Genomic DNA, 27,856 nt, shown 5'->3' with positions numbered 1-27,856 from the left:
ACTTGCCAGAATTAGTGCACAAAATAAAACAATGACTATACACACTTTCATTATAGTAGAACATTTCATAAACACCCTCTTCAGAAATGTAATGTAATGGGACAGGGTGGAGAGGTGATGGACAGTTATCTTTACTTTCAAACTATGAGATCGATGGAAACACGATTCTCTCTGCGTCTTATCATTTAACTGCAAACCATATCTGTATAATTTATTTGCTTGGTGCAGAAGAAATGTTTCCTTGTCTAGAGCTTTGAAAAAAATGATTTGTCGACGTTTAGATACATTTACCTGGAAATGTCCATTCTTTTAAGATAGCTCATTACATTAAACGTTTATTTAATGGCTCGTTAAAACACCTCTTATGAAGTATGATCTCGACATGGAAAAAGTGATACAAGCTCTCAATTATTTGATGCGAAGTTTGTTTTTGTTTTTTTGATTTTCCACGGAATGATAAAAAAGGTTGCAAATAAGAGATTCCCGAGTCCAAATTTCGCTGTAATTTGGTGCATGATATGAATAGCTCGTAATAAAACATGCCTGAAAGATTTAGATATCAACGTTCTATTCTTGTTTTTAATAAAAAAGATTTATGAAAATTGAAAACGTTATATGTTAATATATATATATATAAATCTACGGATAAAATCTCCAATAAACATGCCAGTTAGAAAAGAGATATATCGATGAAATATATCATTAAAAAATGAACGAAATGATCAAGTTTTAGATATAATCACTATATTCAAACTGGAGAAAATCCCCATCAAAATTTATAGAAATTACTAAAATGATCACATTGTTGCTAATTGTATGCACTGCTCATCAAGAAATCACTTTCCTATATAAGGTAGTTTAAATTGTAAACCATTTTACATCAAGAAAATGTAGTTTTCTAATTATGTTCTCTATATCTACTTTTTAAAATAATTCCGATCGGGCTTGGTTCAAATTAGAAAATTCGGAATGTTTCTGAATTTTTACCATTTCATTTTAGAATATATTTTTCTGATACATGTATATCCTTTTTTCTTTCTAATTTTCCTGTTTATCATTGGCTCGGCTCTCCCGCGTTGGCACATCCTGTCAAATCAGACGCGGCTACCTCACATTTAACTGTATACCTTTATACGATACATAGTTAAAGAGGATTGTTTGATATCATTTGGAACACTGATACGCATTTATTACATATCAGCTGACACTGAACCCCATGCTCAGTTACACACCAGTGGTGTCACCAATGTGCCCTGATTGTGATTTGATATCCACTCATTTTTAAAATTAAGAGTTCTTTTGTTTTACGTGTAAAGAATCATGAAACAATAATGAATGCATCAGTTAGTAACGATTCAGTGATGCTACTTAAAGCTCATGTAGCTAATCGTTTGAAAATGTAGAAATAATAAGCTTTTATCCGCCATATTGGAAAATGGCCACCATTTTGGTAGTTTCGGTTTTCTAACGTGCTTTTTTAAAAATTTGGGTGCTGCAAAATTTGGATCTTGTACCATAAACTGAAAGATTTTTTCATATACAGAAATAAAGTGATGGACTAAAGATTATGCATGTACTTAAATGTATATCAATGAATATTTTCCCGCGGTAAGATTGCATGTATCACAAAATAGGACTCTCCTCTCTCTCTCTCTCTCTCTCTCTCTCTCTCTCTCTCTCGTCTGTTTAAAGAGCATGAACGCACGAAAGCATGTACGCACATACAAACGCATACACACACCTCACCAGTAAACGTCATATCATTAGTCATTAGGCTACAATACTACAGAAAAATATTCTTCTTTGATGTTTCCCTTGATTTAATATATATGTTCGGTACGGGTTGAGTGTGTCACAGTCTGTATGATGGAGTAACAACTTGTTACGGTAGAAATGGAAATGGCGTTTATCAAGTACATTTTGAAAGACTTTATTTAGGATAGAAAAAGTTTAGGGACAAAGTCGTATTATTATTATATCAACTTTCATTGGGTTTTTTTTTCTTTCAGCGTGTATATGTTTGAATTTTTGAGATTTATAATTTGAACGTAAAATCTATTATTTGCGATGCTGAAATCAACCTTCAAAGTTGATCTGAGCATTGCTTTCCCTATTTTAGCACTGGTTTTGGCATGGATTTTGGTCTTGAAGCCCTTCAGGGCAATTCTGTACTTAAATGAAATTATGATATTTTGATATGTTGCAATCTTATGAACAGTGTACAATAGGATTTGTAGGGAACATCCCATGAACTGGGACAGAAGGAAAGTTCGTACCCTCAAGTAGGACCCTGGGTCACCCGAATGTAGTTCTTATATCTCGAAATAATATACGTAATAATAAATGCATTGCATAGTCATTGTCGAAGTAAAGATATTTCTCAGGTATACATGCTTCAATTTACAATCTCTTATGAATAATTTTATCTTCAAAATTAAGGATTATCTCCCTCATGCATAGCTCTTATCCTTAGACGAATTTGACTCCACTTTTTTGGCACACTGTTTTTCCCTATAATAGCTCTAAAACTTCATTGTTATTTCGGATTTCAAACATTTCGGTTGAGCATCACTGAAGAGACATTATTTGTCGAAATGTGCATCTGGTGCATCAAAATTGGTACTGTATAAGTTTTACATCTTGTCACCTTTCTGAGTTTTCTTATGTTTATTACTATTATTGATTCATGATTATCATTCTATATTTCAATTTTTTTTTCAATATTTACTGATAAATAAACTTCATAATTGCATAGAGCATTAAAAATATGCTTTCGTGAGACCATCTCCATATAGGGGAATTTTTCCCAACTTGTTTATGGTTCTACATAGGCTACCTGTAGTTACCATAGATGTAATGATCACATAAGGGGTTCCTCTGATAACTAATTGATGTAATGGTCATATAAGGGTTACCTATCAGGTCCGTAGGAAGCAATTCCACTTGGGGGGGGGGGGGGGTACCACACAAAAGTAATTTACGACAAAAAAGTGATATCGACAAAACCATTAGTAAAAAGATAACTGCATAAATATGTGCAAGCATTGAGGTGTACGTCATGTACATAAATCTAATTATGTACATAGAATCTAATTAGTTTCCCAGAAAACCTTTCAACTTTAATTTTAAGTTTTGTTTGTTGTTTTTTTGTTTTGGAGGGGGTGTTAAGGATTTTTTAAAATCTTTTTTTTTTTATACAGGGTATCTTTATCATTTTGTTATCAATTATTTCTGAGTCATAAGATAAGATAAGATATTCTTTATTTCCTCCAAATTAATGGAGAGTATATCATAATCAAATTATAAACTTATTTGAACAGAACAGAAAAAAAAAACATATTTATAGTATGTACATATTTGAAACTAATGATTATAATCTAAAGATTACAGCAGTCTATGACAAAAAACTTCTATTTTTATACAATGTATTTGCAACATTTAGCATGATTTGCTTCCATTTTGCATAAGAAATATTTTCAAAGCTTGTACCTTGAACACAACCGATTAAAGATAAAAATTGCCATTCATGATCTTGATATTCAAACAAAGCATACTCTTCTACACTGAGTATTTGTAGAATATTTCCAAGCATAGTTTCTCTGTCTTCCAAGAGGTTAAAACAACTTAGCATAAGATGCATATTAAGATTATGCGTATTCCTATTACATAATGGACACAATTTACAAACAATTTTCATTGAAGACACTTGTACTAAAAAGTTAATCAACAATCTTTTGGACGGGTCGTCCTTAATAATTTGCCATAATCTATTAGGCCTCAGTTTTGTGTGTATTTTCCTGAAAAAGTACATATCAGTGTCCACAGAAAGAGAAGCAAGCCATTGCCTTTCTTCTGTTGCCCACATTGCTTTAATAACAAGTTTGGAAAAATCACATTTGTTCAAAACTGTGGCACTGTTGCTTTTGAATAAGTCAATAACTTGATATTTTTCTGCCGTTTGTAACATAATTTTGATTGAAAAATATTTTTCAGATATCTGAGCATCGACTAGATATTTATAAACTTTATAATGTACAGACGTTTTGTCTGATCTGTGGAGTCTGCCTAGAAACAATAGGCGACACTTGTCTATATAACCCTGTATGGTCCACAGTCCAATATTTGAGATGCTGGAAAGTGATGGGGAAAATTTAGAAAATTCTTGAATGATTCTTGAAAAATGCCTTTGTATATATTCAAGATGCTGTGTGTCCGTAAGTGTTAATGAAGGCCAGATCTCACATGAGTAGAGGACAGAGGGTAACACGACACGTTTCCATATTTTTGATGAAACAGCTGGATGGATGTCAGAGTTATTAACACCAATAGAATATAATGAGTGAATTTTTTATCTTGCTGCTTTACACACTCGTTCCGCTAGTTTATCACTTTTCATATTTCCTTGTAGAAGGCAACCAGCATAAACAGTACTATTAGACCGAGGGATTTCATTATCAAAAAGAGTAATGCTATAAAATACAGAACATTTGTACGTTTTGTTAAATACAATTGATACACTCTTACATGGATTATAATGAAGTCTCCAAGTAAATGCATACTTTTCTACCTGGTTTAGTAAACATTGTAAGGACCTTGGTGAATTGCTTACTAAAGCAGTGTCATCTGCTAATAAAATACCTGGGATATGTATATCACCTAATATAAGACCATCGTTAGTTTTGCATATTTGGTGCAACAAATCATGTATATACACAAGAAACATAAATGCACTGAGGACTCTACCTTGTCCTACACCTTGTGATATTTTGAAAAGTTTGGAGTTTATACCACCGAATGATACAAAACATTTACTGTCATCATACCAGTTTTTTTATAAGTTGCCATAGTCTTGTGTCAATATTAAGGTGATACAATTTATATAAAAGACCATTATGCCAAATTCTATCAAAGGCTTTTTCGTTATCTAAAAACGCACAAAACACTGGAGAACCTTTGTCTACATAGTAACTAATAATTTCTCTTAAAAGATAACATGCTGGAACGGCACCATGATCATTCCTAAATCCAAATTGTAATTCATGAGGAAATGATATACCACTATTTGTGAAACCATCTTCAATTCTTGATAGTATTATTTTTTCAAACAATTTGCTCACAACAGATGTCAACGTAATCCCTCTATAGTTCGTAGGGTTACACTTATCCTTATTTTTACCTTTGTATATAGATATGATTTTTCCAACTTTGAAGATTTCAGGTACGTATTTTTCTTTAAGTATAGCGTTAAATAGTAGACACAATTTTTCAGCAAGTATTTTTCCACTGTGTATAAGATGTTCATTTGTGAGGAAATCCGGACCAGGAGCTTTTCCTTTAGAGAGTAGTTCAATTTGGTGTTTGATCTCCTGAACGGTTATGGCGTCTCGTTGTTCGAAAACAGTATCGTGGTGGTTCAAATTCCTATTGATGTTCTCTACGGTTTTGTCTATGTGGGTTTTGAATTCCTCATCAAACTTTTTAGGATGAAACTCTTCGTTGGCAAGATCAGAATAGTATGTCTGCCATAGATTGCACATATCCGCGATGTTTTCTGCGATGAGATCTTTATATTTCAATTTAGTAGGTAATCTTGTACTAGAACGCTTTTTGTTTTTCCACGCAGTTTTATAAAAAGTTCCTATATCAATTTCGGCGGCTTTTTCAATTTCATTAAATATTGTACGATTCCAATCTGTTTGTGCGAGCCGATGCAGCTTTCTAAATTTACGTTTTGTATTTTTGTAGTTTATGTATGATTCCCTGTGTTTATCTCTTGGTGATCCGTCAGATTTCCAGATCCTTCTTGAGTTCCGCATTTCGTAATGGGCATTCTGCAGTTCTGATTTTTTCCAGTATGGTTTAAGATGTGGATTGAATTTTCCATACGGTATATGCTCATCAGCAGCTGATAGAAGTGATGCGGTAATGTTGACAAGGAACATATCAATGTTTTCCTTCGATAACAGTTTTGTTTCTACTGAGTTCAGAACGTTGGTACATGTATTCTGGAATGCTGTGAAGTCGGTACTGTCGGCAGATTTCCATTTGATAACATTTCTTGAAAAGTCTGGAGGGAGGTTGGAGAAAACATTAGGAAGATCGATTTCACATAGTAGTGGAAAATGGTCAGAGACTTTATATCCAAAGTCTTGAAATATTTCTTTATATTTAACTTCTGGTGAAATATATTCAGGGACAAAGATGTAGTCAAGTAGAGACTTGAATTGTTTATCTTTAGTTTGGAAACTAAATTGATTCCCAGATGTAAATAGACTACACATATTTCTATCCTGTATATTTTGAATGAGAAGTTTTGATTTCGGACTTTCGTACTTATTTTGAACGTCTGTGTTAAAATCACCACACAGTACTACAGGACCAATTTCAGTTAATTCATCAAACAAATCGAATACATCTTGCATCACGACTTTGTATTCTTCATAGTTAAGGTTTGTTGAAGGAAGAAGACATCCTATAATGAACATTTTCTGTGAATGATATTCGATTTCTATTGCCATGATTCTTTCATTTGTCTTTATATGTACCTCTCGAACATTAAAATCACTAGAATTTCGAACAAGGAATGCTATTCCTCCTCTTGTGATGTTATGTTTCGATGTTCCTGGAGTAGCAAAACATGTTATATTTTCTGGGAATGACGTATGTAATACTGATAAGCAGTTTTTCGGAAGCCAGTGTTCAGATATGAAAACGACATCAGAAAATTCAAGCACATCAGATAACTCTGAAAGGCAGCTGAACACTCCATGTACGTTCCAACATGAGAGGATCATAAAGGTTATGAAAAGAGGCGATACTGACATTACAGTTTTTCTGAGCGGTCCCGTTCAGTGTTTCTGTCATTCCGGATAATCCAATCCCTAACAGAGATGGTATCTGGCCAGAAATCTGGATCTTGGGTTTTCTCGTAGTCATCTTCAGCGATGTTTGCACGAATTACAAATGTAGGGAACCTTCTTGCTGAATGATGAGCGAGGAGAAATATGCTCGATACGTTGACATTTTTATTTTCGTACCATTCTTCAATGTCTGCTTTGACGTCCTCGTATGTTGTGCCCCTTGCCTTAATGTTTGCTAAAACAATGCGTTTGGTTCGGCGCTTGTTTCTAACAAACGTATAGCCTGTAAAAGATGTTTGGGTTCCAGCAAGGTTATCACTATTCCCCTCCAAAGATGCTAGAGCATTTGCGTAGGTTTTTGTCATATTGAAGTTTTCTTTCTGGTTTTCTACTTTCTCTGATTCTTTTCTGTCACGTGACGTAGAGGCATTTACTTCCGGAAAAGTAGTTAGAACACCTCGATCCATTAATATTCTTTCATCAGTTTGTTTGTGAATCCGCGTTACTTCTCCATCGCTTTTCGTGCTGTTAGTGTTCTCATTTTCACTGTGTCGTGTAGTCTTTTGTTGCTGCACAATTTGAGTTTGTTTATCAGCAGAAGGCATTTTGGGAGATCCCTTTGTATTCTGATGACCCCTTTGGATTTTCCTTAATTCCCTCAATATTTCTTCGTTGGATTCATTGGCGTCCTCGCAGGACTTTAGCTTTTGCCGTAGGAATTTGATTTCGGATTTTAGTTGTGCTGTACTATCTGCCAGTCTGTTTTTTTCTTCCGCACAAGTTGAAATTTCTGTTTGTAAACGATTGTTATCTGCACGTAATTGAGGAATGTCGTTACTTTTTGACCGTAGTTCACAAGTAAAGGTCGCTTTCAGTTCTGTTAGAGATTCCCTGATAGGGAGGAGTTCTTTGCGCATAAGGTCTTCCATGATATGTAGGGGTAGACTATATGTATCCATACTTTCTTCGTTTGTGTTACCAACAATACTCTGCGACAAGTCTTGTGACATGGCGTGTTTCAATTTGTGCTTGCTGATGATGACTTCCCTCTGGAACTCAGAGGTCGACACAATGCCCTCAACAAAAGCAAATATATAGTATACATCACTTGCGTATTTTTCGGTCACTGATTTTCCGGTGCCTCGTTGGCGCCTTTTCTGTTAGGAAACCCTGAGGGAAATCTTCTATTTTGGATTTCGCATAGTCATACAAACTTTGTCTTATATCATTTAGTTGTTCGGGTTCTTCACAATATTTCCCCACAATGTTAAGAATGAAAGCCTCCTTATCATATTGACCGAATTGTGTTTTTATTTCTTCAAAGATTTCATTGTCAACCTCATCTACATCTTGTGTACAATAGATGTTATCTTCATCACATTCATCACATTCGTTCTCACAGTCTTTGCAAGGAGTCATATTTATGAACAAAGGATGAAACACATGCTGACATCAACTTTGGAAACACCCTGTATTTGTCAAACCATCGAGCGTGACGCCTTTTCCAAGACACGTTTTTCTCACACTTGAATGATCATATAAAGGTAAACAAAAATGTTTGACCGGAAGTGCCTTAAAGTAGCAAAAGTTGCACTTATTTTCTTAACTTGAAAATGTACACACTAAACTGGTGCTACAAAGTGTTGAAATACCTATTCTGTTGAATATCTGATGTCTGTAAGTACGTATTCGAAGCATAAAACGAATGCACCGTTCATCTACACGTTTACTATCGAGGGGCCATCTCCATATAGGGGAATTTTCCCCAACTTGTTTATGGTTCTACATAGGCTACCTGTAGTTATCATAGATGTATTGCTCACATAAGGGGTTCCTCTGATAACTAATTGATGTAATGGTCATATAAGGGTTACCTATCAGGTCCGTAGGAAGCAATTTCACTTGGGGGGGGGGGGGTGCCACACAAAAGTAATTTATGACAAAAAAGTGATATCGACAAAACCATTAGTAAAAAGATAACAGCATAAATATGTGCAATCATTGAGGTGTACGTCATGTACATAAATCTAATTATGTACATTGAATCTAATTAGTTTCCCAGAAAACCTTTCAACTTTAATTTTAAGTTTTGTTTGTTGTTTTTGTTTTGGAGGGGGTGTTAAGGATTTTTTAAAATCTTTTTTTTTGTTTATACAGGGTATCTTTATCATTTTATTATCAATTATTTCTGAATCATAAGGTACTTAGTACTCGGTAAACTTTCCAAAAATCGCCAGTCTGTGTTCACTTTCACTTACGAACTCCTCAACTATTTTTTCTGGATTCAGTTCATCAGTCTCATTTTTATGAACATGCAATAAAAGCAAATTGTTTGTTCGTATTTGGCTCATTATTGATCTCAGTGTTGTTTTCAATCTTTTCAAGGCGCTGAATGAGCGCTCACTGGTAGCGTTAGTTGCAGGAAGTACCAAAATTAGTTTGAGAAATTTGAGGATCTCGGCAGACTTTTTTGATTTGAATGTCTGAAAAATTCAACCACACTTGGTATATCTGGCGTAAAGTCTTTTGGCAAAACAGTCTTTAACATTATAAGCTGGCAGTGAAGATCCTTTGGCTTCAAATCTGTATCATATAGGGTCGTGACAAAATTGAATTCTTCTTCAAACGTTTGACCTGTGTAAGCCTTAATTACGAGGTTTTCAAGATTAACATATCTTTGTAACCTGGTTGGTTAAATCTAGATTTTACGCCAGCTAAAAGCAGATCTAATGCCTCTTAGAAATATTTCTTATACATATCTGCACACGATGAAAAAGTATGTGCTGCTGTCCCATCATCAAGTTTACGAGGGATTTTGCGTTTTCGAGGAAGAACAGGATCGTCGATGTTCATCTGTTTTGCTTTTTCAACAACTTCCTCGTAAAACTGAGTGAAGATTGTCTCATCTCGGAGACTTTGCAAAGCACTCATTGTCGTTGATGCCATTTTTTGAACATCACTCGCCGAGGGATTTGGAGCCTGCAGAGCCCTTGCCAAATTATCACTATAACGTAAGCGTTTTTCACTCAGTAAACACCCAAAGAAGAAATCAAACCTGTACATATAAGCAGCCACTCCCCTAATTCTGTTTCTCATTTCTACCTCACGCACGTATTGGAGGCTTTCATTCCAAACATTTCTTAGAATTTCATAGTTTGACAAAATGCTCAAAAATGTGTCGGCTTTTATTGTCCATCTTGTGGGACACAAAAGCCTTATTCCCGCTGACGTTTTCTCTAGATTTTGGGCATTTTTTAATATATTGAAAATCATCTCCCTTCTTGGATATTCTTTAATCAACTTTGTCATATCCTTTGCAATGTCCAGGGTGTCTCTAAGCAACTTATATCCCTTAATAGAATCACTGCAAGCTAGGTTAAGAGCATGACCATAACAGTGTATGTAAAGGGATCTGGGTTCAAGTGCATGAATTTGTGTTGCAACACCTGTCTTTGAACCAGCCATAGAAGCAGTCATGTCATAACACTGGCCTCGTACTTTGATGATAGGCAGATCGAACCTCAAAAGGGCATCTTTAATTGCTAGGGTTATTGAATTAGCCCCAATGTCAGATAGACAGTACATTCCTAATAAATCTTCATGAGAGGTAAAATTTTGATCAACCCTTCGAATACATAAAACAAGTTGGTCTTTGTTGGAAATATCTCGTGTTTCGTCTGCCATTATTGAAAAGAATTCAGACGATTTGATGAAAGCAACAATTTGTCGCAAAACCTGCAACCCCATCACCTGCAAAATTTCATTTTGTATATCTGGAGCAACATACTTATTTGTCTTGCGTTGTAGCCATTCCTATAGCTGGGGATCGCGTTTAGCCTCTAGCATGAGAAGTTGACTAAAGTTCGAGTTTTTCTCATCTTTGTCACCCCGAAGAGCAATTCCTTGTCGAGCAATAAACTTCAAAATGTTTGTGATTTTAAGCAAATTCTCTCTGTTAGACTTCTTCTCGACTTTAAAAGACATTCTCCAACATCTTTAACCTCCTCCTTTATCGTAAACTCCCTTTCCATTGCCTCTTTATGACAATCACTTTTCTCGTGTGCGGCGAATTTTGTGGTTGCCTTTTTCCAGTTTTTAAAACAACTGGATATGAAAGCCTTTTCTTTCTTGTGACAACTGAGAGTCTTCTTCTGAAATGATTTGATGCAAGGAAAACAAAATACAACATCTTTGATTTCTACATAATGTAACCAAGACCACCGATCAAACCAGGAGGCATTGAAAGATCTCATCTTTTTACCAAACTTTTTTGCTGGAAAGAAAATATTCCGTAGCTGATTTGGGGTACTACCGATCTCTGATGTATGCCATTTTTCATGTACAACCTGGGCCTTTTGAACTGGTATTTCTGAGATATCATCTTCTGAAGAAGAAGAATCAATAAAGGAAGCAACCTTAATATGTTTGTCTGTTTCTTTGTTTGCAATTTTCCCCAATTTACCTGTTTCAGTAGACTCCTCATTTGTGTTAGACTCCAAGAGTGGGGAAGGACTATCTTGTGATTGTTTTGGTTCAAATGAGCGATGAGGTTCAGAATCCTCAAAGGATAACCTCGAACGCTTTGAAAGAGGTTCCTCATGCTTGTGAATACAGGCAACAAAATGATTAGGTGTCCAACCATCTATTTTTGTAGCAATTGTTTGAGTCCACATGATGTGGATAGCATCCTGATATTCTTTAGCATTAGCACGGTCAAGAGGAACAATAAGCTGATTATGATCTTGTCTGTTTACGCCAGGGTTTTGCACCTCGGGGAAAATCGAAATGATTGGTTTCTGCAAAACATTAGAAGCTACGAACATATGTAAAAGGCTTGAATAGTAACCGTTTTGGGTTATTTTTATTGTTTCCTTTTGTAACGAAGCAATCATCACCAGTAATTAAACACTCTTCTGACAGGGAACGTTCAAAGACAAATTGAAGTGAACTTTTGTTTGTGGATATGGTCACAAAAGTGTTTTCACGCGTGTAGCGCTTCAGGTTTGAAACAAGTTCAAACACAATTCGTACCCTCATTTCCTTAAAATTGCCCTCATGTCCAAACACAAAAGAGAGAGAGTTCTGAATAAACAATTCCCATCACCATATATCTGAATCGGGATAAGCTCAGGAGGAGCATCATTTGGATAAAGCTCTGAGGAAACAGCATCTTTTCGAATATTCGAAGTTGGGATATTAGGTATGCTTGTTGGAAGAGTATATTTCTTAAAAAATTGCCCTTTGAGTCTAACAAGAAAACTTGGTGCTCCCCATCCCTTTTTTCCTGCATTCATTGTTTCTTTGTGCACTTTTCTCGAAAAATGCATTTCTTTCGTCCGTCTGGGCATACATTGTGAAATATAATCAAAGTTAAAACTATGCGGAAGGTTGATCTTACACTGATACGATAGTGTCTACTATTGGACCAAGAATGAAACAGGTCTTAACAGCCTGAGACTTTACAAGCTTTGAAAAAGTTGTTACACGTCATGACCTACGTCACATTGGGGGTGTTACGTCACTGATAAATAGTACTTCACACATTGTCGGGTTTATCTTTACCATAAAAACTGTGATGATAAAAAAGTCAACAATTCATCATATTAGCTTTACAAAAAGATTTTAAATATATACAAACGTTGAACTGGTATTAGTGCAGTTGGGCATAGACATTTTTGTATCAAGACGAAGTTTCTATGAACAAGTTATCTAATGAATTACTAGACCATGAAAGTTAGTCAAGGTCACACATATTAGATACCTTTTGATCAGTCGTCCCTTGCGAGATTTTTTCACTCGTATGAGTCGTCAACAAATACCGATAAAGGATTTTAAATGGCACTAGTGCCGGGCACTTGGCAAAGGAACAGTCACTACATATCATAGGTTTGACGCCAGATGCGGAGCTGGGAACGAGAACTGAACCATTACCTCATGATTACGACCTTTTGGATGATGCCCTAAGAAATGTTAAGGCATTAAGTGCTTTTCATATTTTTTTTTTCATTTAAGCTAAAAGACAGTCATACTGACTGACTCTGAGTCTCATTGAATTAAATGAACTTTCTGTTTAAAAATAATTATACATTACACTATGTGTGAATTTTACGATTTGATATTTGTTGGAAAAATATCGGGGGGGGGGGGGGGGGGGGGGGCTATGCCTATAATCACTAATTGATGTAATGGTTATAAAAGGATTATCTCTGGTCACCCATTGATGTAAAAACTCATTGATGTAAAACTTATACGGTACCAATTTTGATGCACCAGATGCGCATTTCGACAAATAATGTCTCTTCAGTGATGCTCAACCGAAATGTTTGAAATCCGAAATAACTAAGAAGCTTTAGAGCTAAATATAGCCAAAAACAGCGTGCCAAAAAAGTGGAGCCAAATTCGTCCAAGGATAAGAGCTATGCATGAGGGAGATAATCCTTAATTTTGAAATGAATTTCTAAATTTTATAACAGCAATTAAATATACATCCGTATTTTCAAGCTAGTAACGAAGTACTTAACTACTGGGCTGTAGAGACCCTCGGGGACTAACAGTCCACCAGCAGAGGCCTCGACCCAGGGGTCATAATGTAAAACTTATACGGTACCAATTTTGATACACCAGATGCGCATTTCGACAAATGGTTATATAAAGGTTACCATTGCTCACCATGGATGTAATGGTCATAGAAGAGTTACCGTTGATCACCCAAAAATGTAATTATGTAAAGGTTACCTCTGGTCAACCATATATGTAATACTAGTAGTCATATAAAGGGAACCTTTGGTAAACCATATATACAATAGTTATAGGAGTGTTACATATTGATGTAATAACTTAAAGTTGGCCATCGAAGCCCTGAGTGCTATCTTTTATTCAAACGTCAGTTAGCGCTAAATTATGTAAATGTTTTCATAAACCAATACCTGTTACCAATTATACACTTACTGTTCTTGGGAAGGGGGATATAAAGATGTATTCTATTCAGCAATATATTTGAATTTGGGTCCATACTGTATTTCAATCCTTACCCTTAAGAAACTAACATACTAGTACATTGTAAATATTGAAACTCGTGTAAACCATTTGGAATACCTCGCATATTACCCAATTAAATATACGATAACTTAAGATTAAATCAGTAAAATCCTTTGTAACAAACCAAAATAAAAATCCATCGGATACAATACAAATTAAGAATTATACAATACAAATGATTTCTTTACAATGCACAAATAAAACAGTATACAGTATCAATATTTATTTTAGAATAGAAATGAACAGTCATACAGATGGGAAAAATAAAAATATTGCAACGTTTGACGTGGCATAAACTGAGGTGTAATTTCACAATAAACTTATAGTACATCTCGAGATAGAAAACCCATAACGTTGATCTGAGCAGTAGGCAACCGCTCGTAAAATCATGAAAATGTACAAAGTGAGATTTGGTTGTTTTTTCCACACTTGAAAAAATGTTTTGTGTAGTCTAAGGTATATAACTGTAACGTTTTCCTTCTTGGGTAGTTACAAAAATATTTCTGGATCCTCTTATCTCTGAAATTTACCCAACAAAAACAAGCTATTGGATTTTCTATGAATTTATTAAGATTGAAATTAATTTACTAATTATTGTAAATGCATGAAATATATCAAACATGAAATAGCATTCATATATTACATATAATGATTTGTATCTTCTGTGGGTATAAAATTTACCCAATGACGTTGGGAATTTACCCAACGAAACCACATATACCCAATGACGTTGTGAATTTACCCAACGTGTCTAAACTGAGTGGAATACTGATGGGGGACCCAAATGTACTGGGTATAAAATGACATCAGACTTACCCAACCTAAATACTCGGGTTATATCTATAAAATAATTACCATTCTTGTGGGCTCTGATGACTCCATGATGGTACTACCCGATCTCCACTCTGCCAGCGTTTACAGCCGTTTATATACTTAACGTCTGGCAGGGCCGAACTTAACCACGCGCAAATCGTACGGTACCGAACGAATTGGCGCCATATTCGAAGGGAAGTACACAAAATGCTCATAATGAAAAAGGGGCTCTTATACAGCAATTATAAGGTGTTATATTTCACGGATGGGTGAATAAAGTCGTAGAATGATGCTTTTATAGAAATAGGTAAGTTTGTGTTAGTATTCCATCCAATGTAATATGGATGGGTGTAAATGGGTTCGTTTCGCAGAGGAAATTCGGAATCGTAATACATACATAAACAATTAGAAATATGGATATAATGGGGTATTCATCCAACATATCATGTATGCTATCTTCACAATCATAGTGTGGATTTATGTACCATCAAATACTAGAGATGACGCATGCATGCATAGAGAAGTTGTACAATATTCGTTACATAACGTTGGAAATACATGACAGTTCTGATGAATTGTATGAATTCGGATGGCAATATTAACCTGTTTTTGGTATTAGAGTTCTTCTAGGTGACCTTTTAATCATTCTAGAAATTTTAAAGTTTAAGAAATGTCCTTTGTTCGAACGTCCTCATCTCAAGTGACAACTGTATGAGAAATGAATAAATTCTAATAAATGTTTCAGGCGATATAAGATCGGACAAAGCATGGATGGATCTTCTTGGAGGAAATCGTAGCAATAGGAGGGGGAGGGTTAGATTAATATTTTTGTAAAAGGATTAAAAGTTTAATCGTTGACATTTACATTTTTCTCTATTTTCTTAAAGGACACATCTCATGTTTTCAAAGTATATAAAATTATTTGCATTTGTCTTTCGTAATTCTAATAATTCGTTCGCATAAGTATTGCGATGATAAGTCTAGCTAATTAGTTAGGTAGTCACGTGGTACAGTGACGTAATATGCGGCCTTCGTCGATCAACTCATTGTGAAAGTAGTGTTAGGTATTTTTGAAAAGTTGGGTTTTAGGAGTCTAATTTATTCACCACGGACAGCATTTATTTCGATGTTGACAAATTTCCCGGGTCTTAAATGTTTTAGTCACCTGTACAGACAAATAGCGACTCAATTTTAGCGGAGAAAGCGAGTAATTGCAGAGTAAATAATGTTTACATGGGGTCGTTGTCTAAACACTACTTGGTAATATTATTCGTACATTAGCATTGATTTTTTTTAAATATGCAGTTCAATCATTATTAGATTTATTTATTGATTAGACAAATTATGATACGATATATCATTGCAATATGAGAATAAATTGAATTGGCAACTAGGCCTACTGCCACGGGTGTATTTCGAAAAAATATATGCAATTTAAAATCAAAATGATCGAATTTATAATGGAGATCGCAATACTTTATTTCAATCAATTAATATATTTATCATTATTTTTTAACCCTTTCTCTACCGGCACATTTTAGAGGTTTTTAAAGACCAAATGACAATATTTTTACATCGACTTAAATCTGCATGTATCACGATTTGAGATAGGCATATGACATATAATTTTGTTAGGAATTGGACAGGGAACAATTTCTTATAAAGTTTGTCAAGGTATCCCATGATCTCAAAGAGGTTTACGGGGTCGAAGGTCATATAAGTGCACATTTTTGCAATCTTTTTTCTCTGAAATATATATGTTACGACCCCTCTCACTAGATTAGTGTCAAAAATAGGAAATTCTAAATGTATGAGCTGATGTGCCTTTTAAAATACTACAAAAATATCACAATCAAATTAATCAATTTTATTGACAAACAAATATTTTTGGTTGCTAAGTAACAACTTTCATGGTATAATTTTGACCATAATTTGCCTTTCTGCATCCATTCGAGACAATTTAAACATAATTACATGTACCTTGCATGATAATTAGTAAATGTCACATCATCTTAAAAATATAATCTTTAAATAAATCTTAATCATTTTAAAAGGTTTTTAACAAAAAAATATGATGAAAAAAATTAAGGTCAAAGGTCATAAAATGGAAACTTTGTACTTTATTTATATATCCATCATTTTCTAATAATATGACGTTTTGCCATTATGTTCCACTAAGTAGAATAAATATTGCAACATTAAAACAAAGATCTTCAATGTTAATCTAAAATAATTTAATTTTGTGCATTCAAATATATTTGGTTGCTAAGCAACAACGCCTTATCAAATGCTATCAAAAAGTACTACCCGTTTTTCCTCTCCAAGTTCAACGTATACGAATGTTCAAGTACTTACTTTCAATCACTAGATTTAAATGTATTTGCATCATATTTAAGAAAAATGTTCTTATATTCAACCTCTCAAAACACTGTACTGGGTTGTTCCGATAGGGGCATGCATTGACCAATATCTGTCTATCGATTGGAACTTTACAGCAGACATGTATAAGATAATGCACAAAATCTGAAGAAAAAAAAAATAATTTCTTAATACTTAGCCCTAAATACTAATGTATCGTCAGCGCTTTTGAATGCTAAATTGGCTCTGTAAATGTTTTCTATAGTCAAGGCCCTCTGAAAATTACTAGTATGCATTTAATTACTATGACATTTTATCAGAGATAATTGTAGTACACATTTAATAAATGTGTAAGATGCACAGCCAGATTAATTTTGGTAAAGATAATATTTTTATTATGCATTTTATTATTCGTTTTAAATTGGAAATCACTGTCACAATATCGGTACTTTACAACTAGTAATACCTGTACAATTCCTCTTCAGTGGGAGGCTGCGAACTTCCTTTGAAAGCATAATGACAATCCTTCCCCCTAGATATGACCATCTCAGCATAATGGTCGGTGGCCACACAGATGGAGAAAACCAAATCTTCTGTCAAAAACAGCTTCATAAAATCTGCAGTTCTCTGAATAATCGGGTCCCATATCTGAAAGGAAATTGCAAATAAAATCATTATTGGCCACCATACCTTATTTGTCAGCATTAGAAAACTTGTCATACCTTATAATTAGAAACAGAATAATGATTTTCCGTGTTTTGTTTCTTTTTGCATGTGATACCTAGTAATGCAGTAAAAAACAGTAAAATGGTACACGCATATCAGTGACGTATCGTGATTCCATTTGTGAATGTATTATCTGGATTTATTTGAATGTTAACCAAATGTATACAGATTTAACTCTATATTCAACCTCAAAGAGTCATACCAACTGAATGCCAGGTTGTCGCTCTGAATGAAATGCCACAGTTCTTGGATCAGTTGTCCCTGTGTCCTTCACAGCATCCTTCCAATGCATGTCTGGATTTGCCAGTAGACAGTCACTAACGGACAATACCTGGGAACTTTCCACTAAATATTGGGATGTCAATACCCTTTTTAAAGATGAAAAGATATTACAGTTAAGAATTGTTGGTTTATGTTTTAAAGCAAAATATAAGTTTCATGGTAGCAAAGGACAGTTTCGCACTTTTAAAGTACAGCTCAAATTTATTTAAAGATAGAGATGTCTTGTATTTGAAGTTACATTTGGTAGGGGATTGCATACTTGTGTTAGAAATGAATTGAATGTTTTATTATACATTGTGAGTGTAGCAGAGTGTGTAATGAAAAAAAAGAAGATATGCATCATGTAGGTGTCAGCATTATGCCTAGCATATACATGGGGGAAAATACTGAAGAAATCCAGGTTAAAACCTACAGGGTCGGATCCAGCGAAAATACTGTAACTATGAGAGAAAGTATATGACCACAGATATAAAAGTAGAATTGAACTGGTTCTTCATGGTACACAGTGTCTAAATCCCCTTGCATGGTACTCTGATGGGTGTGTGAATTTAATAGAAATTAGAGAAAATCTAGGCAGGAAGGGGACACATACCCATCAGTTCATACATACCAGTACCAGCATGTATGGATCACATGTAATTTATGGTCATAAGCTACTAAGTGTATATAAAATACATGCATTTAGATAAAAGAGAAATCTATATGATTTTTCATTAGCCAGTCATAATCAGACTTTGATTGATGTTACACCCCCCTCCCCACTTCAGCCCAAACACACAATTCGTTTTTATTTCTGTTACAATATGAAGAAAATAATTCAAATTATAATAATAAATTATATCATTACAATAATGTAATATGTGTTTTCCTAACAGATTGTGTTTTCTTTTCATAGAAAGATAATTTGTTTTTATAAACATGGAAAAATCTTGGAAAATAGTCTTCTCACCAGCGGTCATGAATGCCCAGTCTGATTACAACCACCCCATCCCATTCTCATTGTACACTAAATCCACCCCATTCCTACACTCGCGCGTCAGATAAGGAGAAAATTCTGGGAAAGCCCCCCTCCCCCTTTCATTAATCAGACTGATTAATGCCGGACGAGGACAGATTAAATGATGTCTGCTCTTAATAAACAATTGGGTGTTATTCACTTGATTTAGATATCATAAAATATAAATATTTTTCTTTCATGAAACGACAAATTATGGCATAAAATCCCGTTAATTAATAGTGAATTTTCAGAACATGACAAAACTGCAATTGCTTTTTCTTTAGTCGGCATATGTGGTTATATCAACTTACATGTACAATAAAACTACATGTTTATACTGCGTGCATGATCGTTTGGGTCATCTTCTTCTGACATCAGGTTGTTTTAAAGATTTAAAATACAAGTGTTCGCTGTGACCGTCACGGTGAAGCTGTGTTGTTTTCGTTGAAACGGAAACACGTGTGTTTTCCGTGCACACTTTCAGAAAACCCCGTCGAGCGACGGAAAAATAAAAGTATATCGGCTATATACAAACTTCTTTTTAGTTTTTTTTTTTTGGTTTGGCAGGGGAAAATATTACTATTCCGAACAAATATAAGGTTTATATCTGAATTTGAAGTATTTTATTTATCCATTTTTTTTTTAAGATTTACTCTGCCGATGTAACATTCTCAGTATGTGTTTTATGAAGTTACATGTTGATTGTGTATCAAACTGTTATATACCAATATTGGTTTTATGCTTTTTAAAAAAAGCAGAGAATATCTGGCTGATTATTTCATACATATGTGTATATTATTTTAGTGTATCAAAAGGTACTGAATTTACTAAAAGAGGACAACACAAATAGTTTTCACCTCTTTATTCTGCGACGCGTGTCGATTGCTTTTAGCGAAGACGTTTTGTCGCTAATTTTAAAGAAAATCGCGCAGCATGTCCCAATTTCATTTTATCGTAATATAAAAACTACCGAGAATTATAACACGAATAAGGGCCCATCAAAAAGGAAAATTACTCTACTTTTACAGGCTGTATTTACTTTTCCCTATATCCATACATAAATATAGGTAAAACGCCGATCTGTTTAAACATTGATAAATATAATCGTAAGAAAACGTACATGTGCAAAAATTGCTATTTTCTTATAATTTTGCCAGGCATTAAAAATCTTCTGAAAGCAGGGAATACATCTTTTTCAAAAATATAACAAATATTGAATTCATAAGAAAAATTAAAAAAAATAATCATATCTAGGGGGAAATTACTTTGCGACAAAGCGTTGCATCATATTTAGACGAAGCCATCCTTCACTTTAAATGTTTTTTAATCTAATGGCTTTACTTACTTTATTGATTTTTATATAGTTAGAAAATAGAGAAAATTTCCAAACCTATGATATATAGGTTATATTATATCTTATGGCCGTAGTCTCAAAGATTTAGAGGTACTCCTTTTGCGTAGTCCTGTTTTTACGCACCACCGGTCAAATTGACCGGTACAGTAGAGAAGGGGTTAATCTACACGTTGTTAGGAAGTGAAAATAAGCTTGCAAATGATCTTCTCAACGAAATGTTCTTAAAGTGCACAAAATCAATATTTCACGGTTGGTCTTTTAAATGATGAAATCGAGAAATGGGCATCATCTGATTAAATATCTTCCATTTCATAGACACCATACACATGTATATTCAACTTTGTTTTTCTTTCTACCATTTATTGGTATGACACATTCTTTCAAAATTCAAAAAATTATCGTATTCTTCCATATCTCCAGTTTCTGATTAAAAGGTGTTACTATGATACTGGTTCGAGACTCCAAAATGTTCTTGAAAATGAGGTACATGTGTCTCTTTGGTACGTCACAGGAAGAACGATGATATGCATTTTTTTATATTATCATCTTACAAAAAATCCCATTAGATTTTTTTCTGTGATGTTTTTCTTCTTATATGTATGAAAATTAATACAATATAAAAAATAACAGTAAAAGGCTAGCTCCTAAGCGCAGAAACTTTATTTATGAAGTTACGGCCACGTTTATCAATTCGTAATACTGTCTAAATGATATGTCGATTTTAAAGGCCGGGAGTAACCTAGAAAAATTTACACCCCTACAGCAATTAAGCATATATGGCAGGAGGGCAGGGCTTAGCAGTGTTATCAGAATAAGCAGCAGTCTGATGCTTGACTCTACACGTGCTCTGTAGCAGACGATATTTTGAACAGGGAAACTGGCATGATTTATCAAAATAAACTAAAGTTTTCCCGCATTTTTCTACCACTCTGCTCGATCTGTGAGGCACTGAAAGGATATGTTTTTACTTTAACAAAACTTCACCCTAGGAACTACAAAATGAATTCATCATTGTTTTATCCATGTCTTTTAAAACATGTAGTTTTTTTGATAATATACACAAATATTGGTATATTTGATATACTAATACTTATGATTGTCCTCTTGGTACCTTTCAATTATGAGAAGAATTTGGGGGAAATTGTAGCTGTGCAATGGAGGACATGTGCATTGAAGGATTATTAAGAAACACTTTGTCCATTATGATATTTGGAGACCTACTATCTGTGATTGTCTCTTTTGACATTGTAATGTCCACACGTAAGAGTCCAGATTGAGAGTAATTAGAGTGATGTTTGAACAATTGGACATATTTGTCATCATTGATGAGAGACAATGGGAGTTACACAACTGGCCTAGGAGATTGTTGCTTAATCGGACAAACACCATACTTGACATTTTTCGAGAAAAGGTACCAGCAATCCTGCAAAACTCTGAAACAGCGATCAGAATGAACAGTCTTAATGAGTTATTTTTATAAAGTTAATCGATTTTTTTAAAGGAATGTGATTATATATAATTAAAAATTAAAATCTGGATTTAACAATGATATATGAGTAAGTACTTTTTTTCCACGTTGTACAGTGATTTGATTACATGTTTCCTTTGGTGCAATCCCTCTTATCTAGAACTAGACAAGCATGCTCGTGCAATATGTGAGTCAACATCCGGTGTAAACAATAACAAAAGATAATCACACCCACAAACTGCCAATCTCTAGTTTGAAATACAAATTTAGCCCTGCTTCAGATTTTTGAGGCCAAAATTAAAACTTCATGAGAATTTATTCTAAAATAGATATGGCCAATATATGCACAGTTATGAGGGGAACAAGCATACCCATTTTAAAATTTTATTACAACAGCTTAATCTTTATTTTTGCAAAATAAGTGCTGCAATCTGAATGTGACCAGAAGATTCATATATTCCACCATTTTCACCGATTGGCTGCTTGTATACCCAACTGCTGGCCTTTAAGCATACAGTTGTAAAACAACATATCTTGGAGTGAGATCTGTCAATGAGATGAGAACCATCTGTCGATATATATTCTGATATGCTTTTACTATGGAAAACGTACCGTATGTCGAATAAGCCTAGCGTTGACATCGCAATAACACACTGACCAAGGGTACCTGTAAAGTGCGAAACGAAATCGAAACGAAACGAAACGAAATCTACCGAAACGAAACGAAATCTGTCGAAACGAAACCCACCGAAACGAAACGAAACCCACCGAAACGAATCGAAACCTACCGAAACGAAACGAAACAGATTGTATAATCGAACTCTTTTAATTATAATAATTAAAAATGGTATCTTAGGCCCCTGTTAAAGTTTACACATATAAATAAAATTCGCCTCCCCTTTGATGTTGGCTTTCGACTTGACTGATACAAAGTTTTAAAAATTGGAAGGGGGGGGGGGTAAGCACAAAGTACATAGATACCATGTGCAATTAGCTTCGGATCCATAAATTTCAGAACGGAAGGTTACAGTCTCATAGGTCAGAAGTCTGGGGAAACACACTAAACGAGGGATGGGGTCGTCGGCGTTGGATCCGCTTTTGGGCATGAATACATGTTTCAGTATTTTTTGCTCTAAAGACAAATATATGTATACATGTGGATATTGTGTATTTGTATGTAGTATATCAAACGGTGGATTCTGAATATGTCCTCCCTTTCTCTTTGTGATTTCTGCTGAAAATTCCCTTGTTCGTAAGCCTTTTCAGTTTACAAAATGCCGACCTCCTCCTAATAGTATTGCATTAAAAAAATTCCGTTTTCCGTCCCGTTTTCAATTCCCCATCTTAGCAACACCCAAAATGTATAGAGTTTTTCCATTATTGAAAGTACTCGCACCTCAGCAGTTAGAGATAAAATAAGAGGTTAAGAGCTCTTCCTGCTTTCAATTTTCTCAGACACCAGCTTCTTCAAACAATGTATCTATGCCCAAAGGCGGATCCAACGTCAGCGACCCCACCCCTCGTATAGTGTGTTTCCCCAGATCTCTGAGACTGTAACCCTCGGTTCTGAAATTTATGGATCCGAAACTAATTGTGCATGGCATTTAATCATCTACGGATATGTACTTTGTACTTACTCCCCCCTTTCCAGCTTTTAAAACTTTGTAACAGTCAAGCCGAAAGCCTACATCAAAGGGGAGGCGAATTTTATTTATATGTGGTAACTTTCACAGGGGCCTAAGATACCATTTTTAATTATTATAATTAAAAGAGTTTGGTTATACAATCTGTTTCGTTTCGTTTCGGTAGGTTTCGTTTCGGTGCGTTTCGTTTCGTTTCGGTAGATTTCGTTTCGTTTCGTTTCGATTTCGTTTCGCATTTTACAGGTACCCACTGACCAATACTGTTGTCATCACAATGCCAATTGAACCTACTGTGGGGAAGAAAGTAGCCATATATGCCTATTATGGGTGTATCAAAGTTTGTTGATTGAAAACACGTACATTTATTGTTAATTAAATTCTTTGATATTTAAAAGAATCACGTGCATGTTTCATTTTATCATCTGCGTTACGTGTTTATTTTTGACATTTCTTGTCCTGATAACACGCAGAGGTGTGCAAGCAGAGTTTCTGTAAGCGCTAATGTTCGTTATTCATTTGTCTTCACATCATCATTTACTGTCGGCACAATAGTACGTTTATAAATACATTAAATATGATAATCTAATCCTTAGTTATTCGCGTGCTTTTATAACTACATTAAATATGATCATCTAATGTTCCTGCGCATTCGTATTCTTTGATTTACTTTGATCTGCTTGCATGCCTGTAAATGAAAAGAGTAACATTGGGAGATGTTTTGTGAATCCCCATACCATAAAATGAAAGTTGATATATAATCTGCAAAGTAGTTGATATATTATTGTGTATCGAAGCATGTCATTACAAATATTTTGTCGACATAACACGGTAATGAAAAAGCTGTATAATCATAATTCTTTATTCATTTTCACGTAATCTATGTTTAATGATAGAACTGTTAAATATTCTTTAGATTCATTGCTATGATCTTATTGAAATGATATATAATATAAATCAAAAACCTTATTCAGAGGAAATGATTGAAACATCAGGCGAGGAAACGAATGTACTAGGAGAGACTGAAAGAGAAAAAGAAAGAACAGATTCAAGTAGCTCTGGTAGTGAACATGATGTTTACGTACCACGTTTTCTGGCTACTGCAATGAACAATGATGGCAAAGTAAAAAAGGAACAGGAAGTACCAAAACCAGTTAAGGAGAAGGAAACCCAAAATGCTAATATTTTTGAAGAAGAAAATTCGGAAAATTTGGATAAAAGATCCGAAGATGTAGAACAAGAGGAATTTAAAAACATATTAAGACAAGATCAGGAAATCACTGACAGCACACAGGGTAGTACAGAAATCCCAGAGGTTGATAACAGCAGTACAGCTGTAACCATAGAAGATGAAATGGAATCTAATGATAATGTTGTACGAGACTCTATGAAATTACGAAATATTTCAACTGAGATAGAGGCTGATCAAGATAAATCTGGTACTGGCGTATGTACAACAGATTCCGCTAAGGATTCTGAATATAAGGTATCATATACTGTATTCAAATCATGATGAACCAGAACACGAAATTAAACCGATTTTTAGATGCAATATTATGAATTATTGTTTCTTTTCCTAGATATCGCCATCAAGAGTGCAGTCGAAGAAAACTAGATCAAGGCAAGTTTGTATATATATATATATATATATATATATATATATATATGTATATATATATCCATTTTTCTCAATTCAATGTATCAGCGCCAAGATCGTAAATTGAAGTCGGGCCTCCTGGTTGCGAACCTAGCTTCTAATAACTAGGCTACCGGTGGAAACGGGTGCGAAATTGTATTTTTCATCACACTTTATATATCCAAATGATGTTATGCATTTACGTACTGTTTGACGTACAACTGTTATGTATGCAAATCACCAGAATTGAAAGCTGTATGATCCGATGTTCATGTATTAAGCAGATTAATCAGTTTTAGAAGTTATTAACTTTTCTTCAGTTACATGCTTGAAAACATTTGCATGTAAAAGAAAGTGTGATACATCTAAAAATCATCCGGAACACCTCGGGCCTTTCACCGAAAACACGTTGTTTTTCGGTGAAATACTCAAAGTGTTCCGAATTACGAAACACACACACACACACACACACACACACACACACACACACACACACACACAAATTGTTAGCCCCACGAGCCTGACGAGAATCCCAACATGATGTATTAACTCAGATGCAACTGTCTAATTTTAAGGCTATTTGATATTTTTATTTCTATTAAACTTATGGCACGGTACTGTTGTAACAAAATACACAGCTTTACACAGATAAGACTATCGATGATTGAAAGTTTGAACAGATCACGTGACTGTCACTAGCAACAACCACGCTCGCTAGGTGGCGCGTCATGTTCTATTTCTATTTCTACAGGAAAAGTGGGACGAGGTTCCACCCTGTTTTTTACGTGTTAGTATGGAAAAACCTAGAGACTACGAATGATGCGAAGTTAATCGTTCGGATCTAAAATAGCTATATTTAGCGTATCTCACGTGATTAGGCACATTCCAGAAAATCCCTTTGAGATTGAAGCGGTTAAGCAGAGCAAATATATGTAATGTAAAACTTATACGGTACCAATTTTGATGCACCAGATGCCCATTTCGACAAATAATGTCTCTTCAGTGATGCTCAACCGAAATGTTTGAAATCCGAAATAACAATGAAGTTTTAGAGCTATTATAGCCAAAAACAGCGTGCCAAAAAAGTGGAGTCAAATTCGTCTAAGGATAAGAGCTATGCATGAGGGAGATAATTCTTAATTTTGAAATGAATTTCTAAATTTTATAACAGCAATTAAATATACATCCGTATTTTCAAGCTAGTAACGAAGTACTTAGCTACTGGGCTGTAAAGACCCTCGGGGACTAACAGTCCACCAGCAGAGGCCTCGACCCAGGGGTCATAATGTAAAACTTATACGGTACCAATTTTGATGCACCAGATGCGCATTTCGACAAATAATGTCTCTTCAGTGATGCTCAACCGAAATGTTTGAAATCCGAAATAACAATGAAGTTTTAGAGCTATTGTAGCCAAAAACAGCGTGCCAAAAAAAGTGGAGTCAAATTCGTCTAAGGATAAGAGCTATGCATGAGGGAGATAATCCTTAATTTTGAAATGAATTTCTAAATTTTATAACAGCAATTAAATATACATCCGTATGTGAAAAATTCTCTCAGTGTCCTGTAATCAATAGGTAAAATATTAAATAAAATATGACAACACGTTGTAAAACGTAAGCGCTTTGATTTTGAAAAAAATCTTCAAACCTTGGTCATATGTAGTTCTTTTGCATTATGTCTGTCTGCACGGGTTATAATTCTACACTTCTATATGAAATCTTTTTAAATCTCCTAGTGTGTTTCCAAATAAGTTTGTTATTTGTCTGGGTGCTGATCCAAAATGTCATCGACAATATTCATTCTCTTACAAAGGGTCAGCATACTTATAAACGTAGACCAAATAGGTTGGGCAATGAAACTTTTTATGAAAAGCATTTCAATTTATGAGAGTGAAAACAAATGTCATATCCATATAGAACATGGAATGATTGGATATCCAACAACATTTGCTATATTCATTTCAAAGAGTTTTCGTATTCATACCAAGGACCACTTGCCGAGAAAGGACGAAGCATATTAGGAGAATCATTCGATATAAGTTGTTACATGCATATGTATTCCAAGTAAAATCAAAATATACAGATCAATGCAATGAGGCATCATGATTGAAAACAATGGATATATCTGGTAGATTTTTGTTCAAATTTTCAAGAATTGAATTTTTATAAAATGATCTATTTCATACACAACCTATGATATGAAAACACATTTAAATTCATGGATCTATGTTTCATTTGGAAATGTAATTCATTTTTCGAAAGGAGATTATTACCAATAACTAAGATCAAAATAAAGAAAGACTAACCTTCCAAATAATAAAAACCAAACAAACCACATAACAAGCTATTTAAATTGATTTCAGAAAGAACACGCAAAACTTGTCTTCAAAAGTCGACGTGACGTTTCACGCAATTGCTCCAACGTCATATTGGAAGAAAAAGGATCGAAAGAACACTTGTGTTTTTATGGAATACAAGTACAAACCAGAGTCAACATGGAAAGCATTGACGACAGAAGTTATTGGGTTGTATTCATACAAATATTTACCTATAATAATGTTTGTCGGTCACAAATCTTTGATGTTCCATTGTATTACAGTTCTCGTTAAATAGCTGCAAAAAAAAAAAAAACTAAGGATATATTGCAAGCCAAAACTAATAATGTTTTAACTTGACACGAAA

General features: G+C 34.5%; 1 protein-coding gene across 1 annotated transcript in view; it reads left to right on the top strand.

The window, feature by feature from the left end:
• Positions 1–27,856, top strand: part of LOC125676423 (E3 ubiquitin-protein ligase rnf213-beta-like) — a 357,493-nt gene that overhangs the window by 105,724 nt on the left and 223,913 nt on the right. Inside the window, exons 6-8 of the mRNA XM_056160943.1 lie at positions 24,511–25,022; positions 25,117–25,157; positions 27,538–27,699. Coding sequence (XP_056016918.1) covers positions 24,511–25,022; positions 25,117–25,157; positions 27,538–27,699 — 715 coding nt within the window. The remainder of the gene's footprint in view (positions 1–24,510; positions 25,023–25,116; positions 25,158–27,537; positions 27,700–27,856) is intronic.

Source organism: Ostrea edulis, chromosome 3 (assembly GCF_947568905.1).
Source record: "Ostrea edulis chromosome 3, xbOstEdul1.1, whole genome shotgun sequence".
Classification (NCBI taxonomy): domain Eukaryota; kingdom Metazoa; phylum Mollusca; class Bivalvia; order Ostreida; family Ostreidae; genus Ostrea; species Ostrea edulis.
The sequence above is the reverse complement of the archived record's forward strand: the minus strand, read 5'-3'. Positions and strand labels throughout refer to the sequence as shown.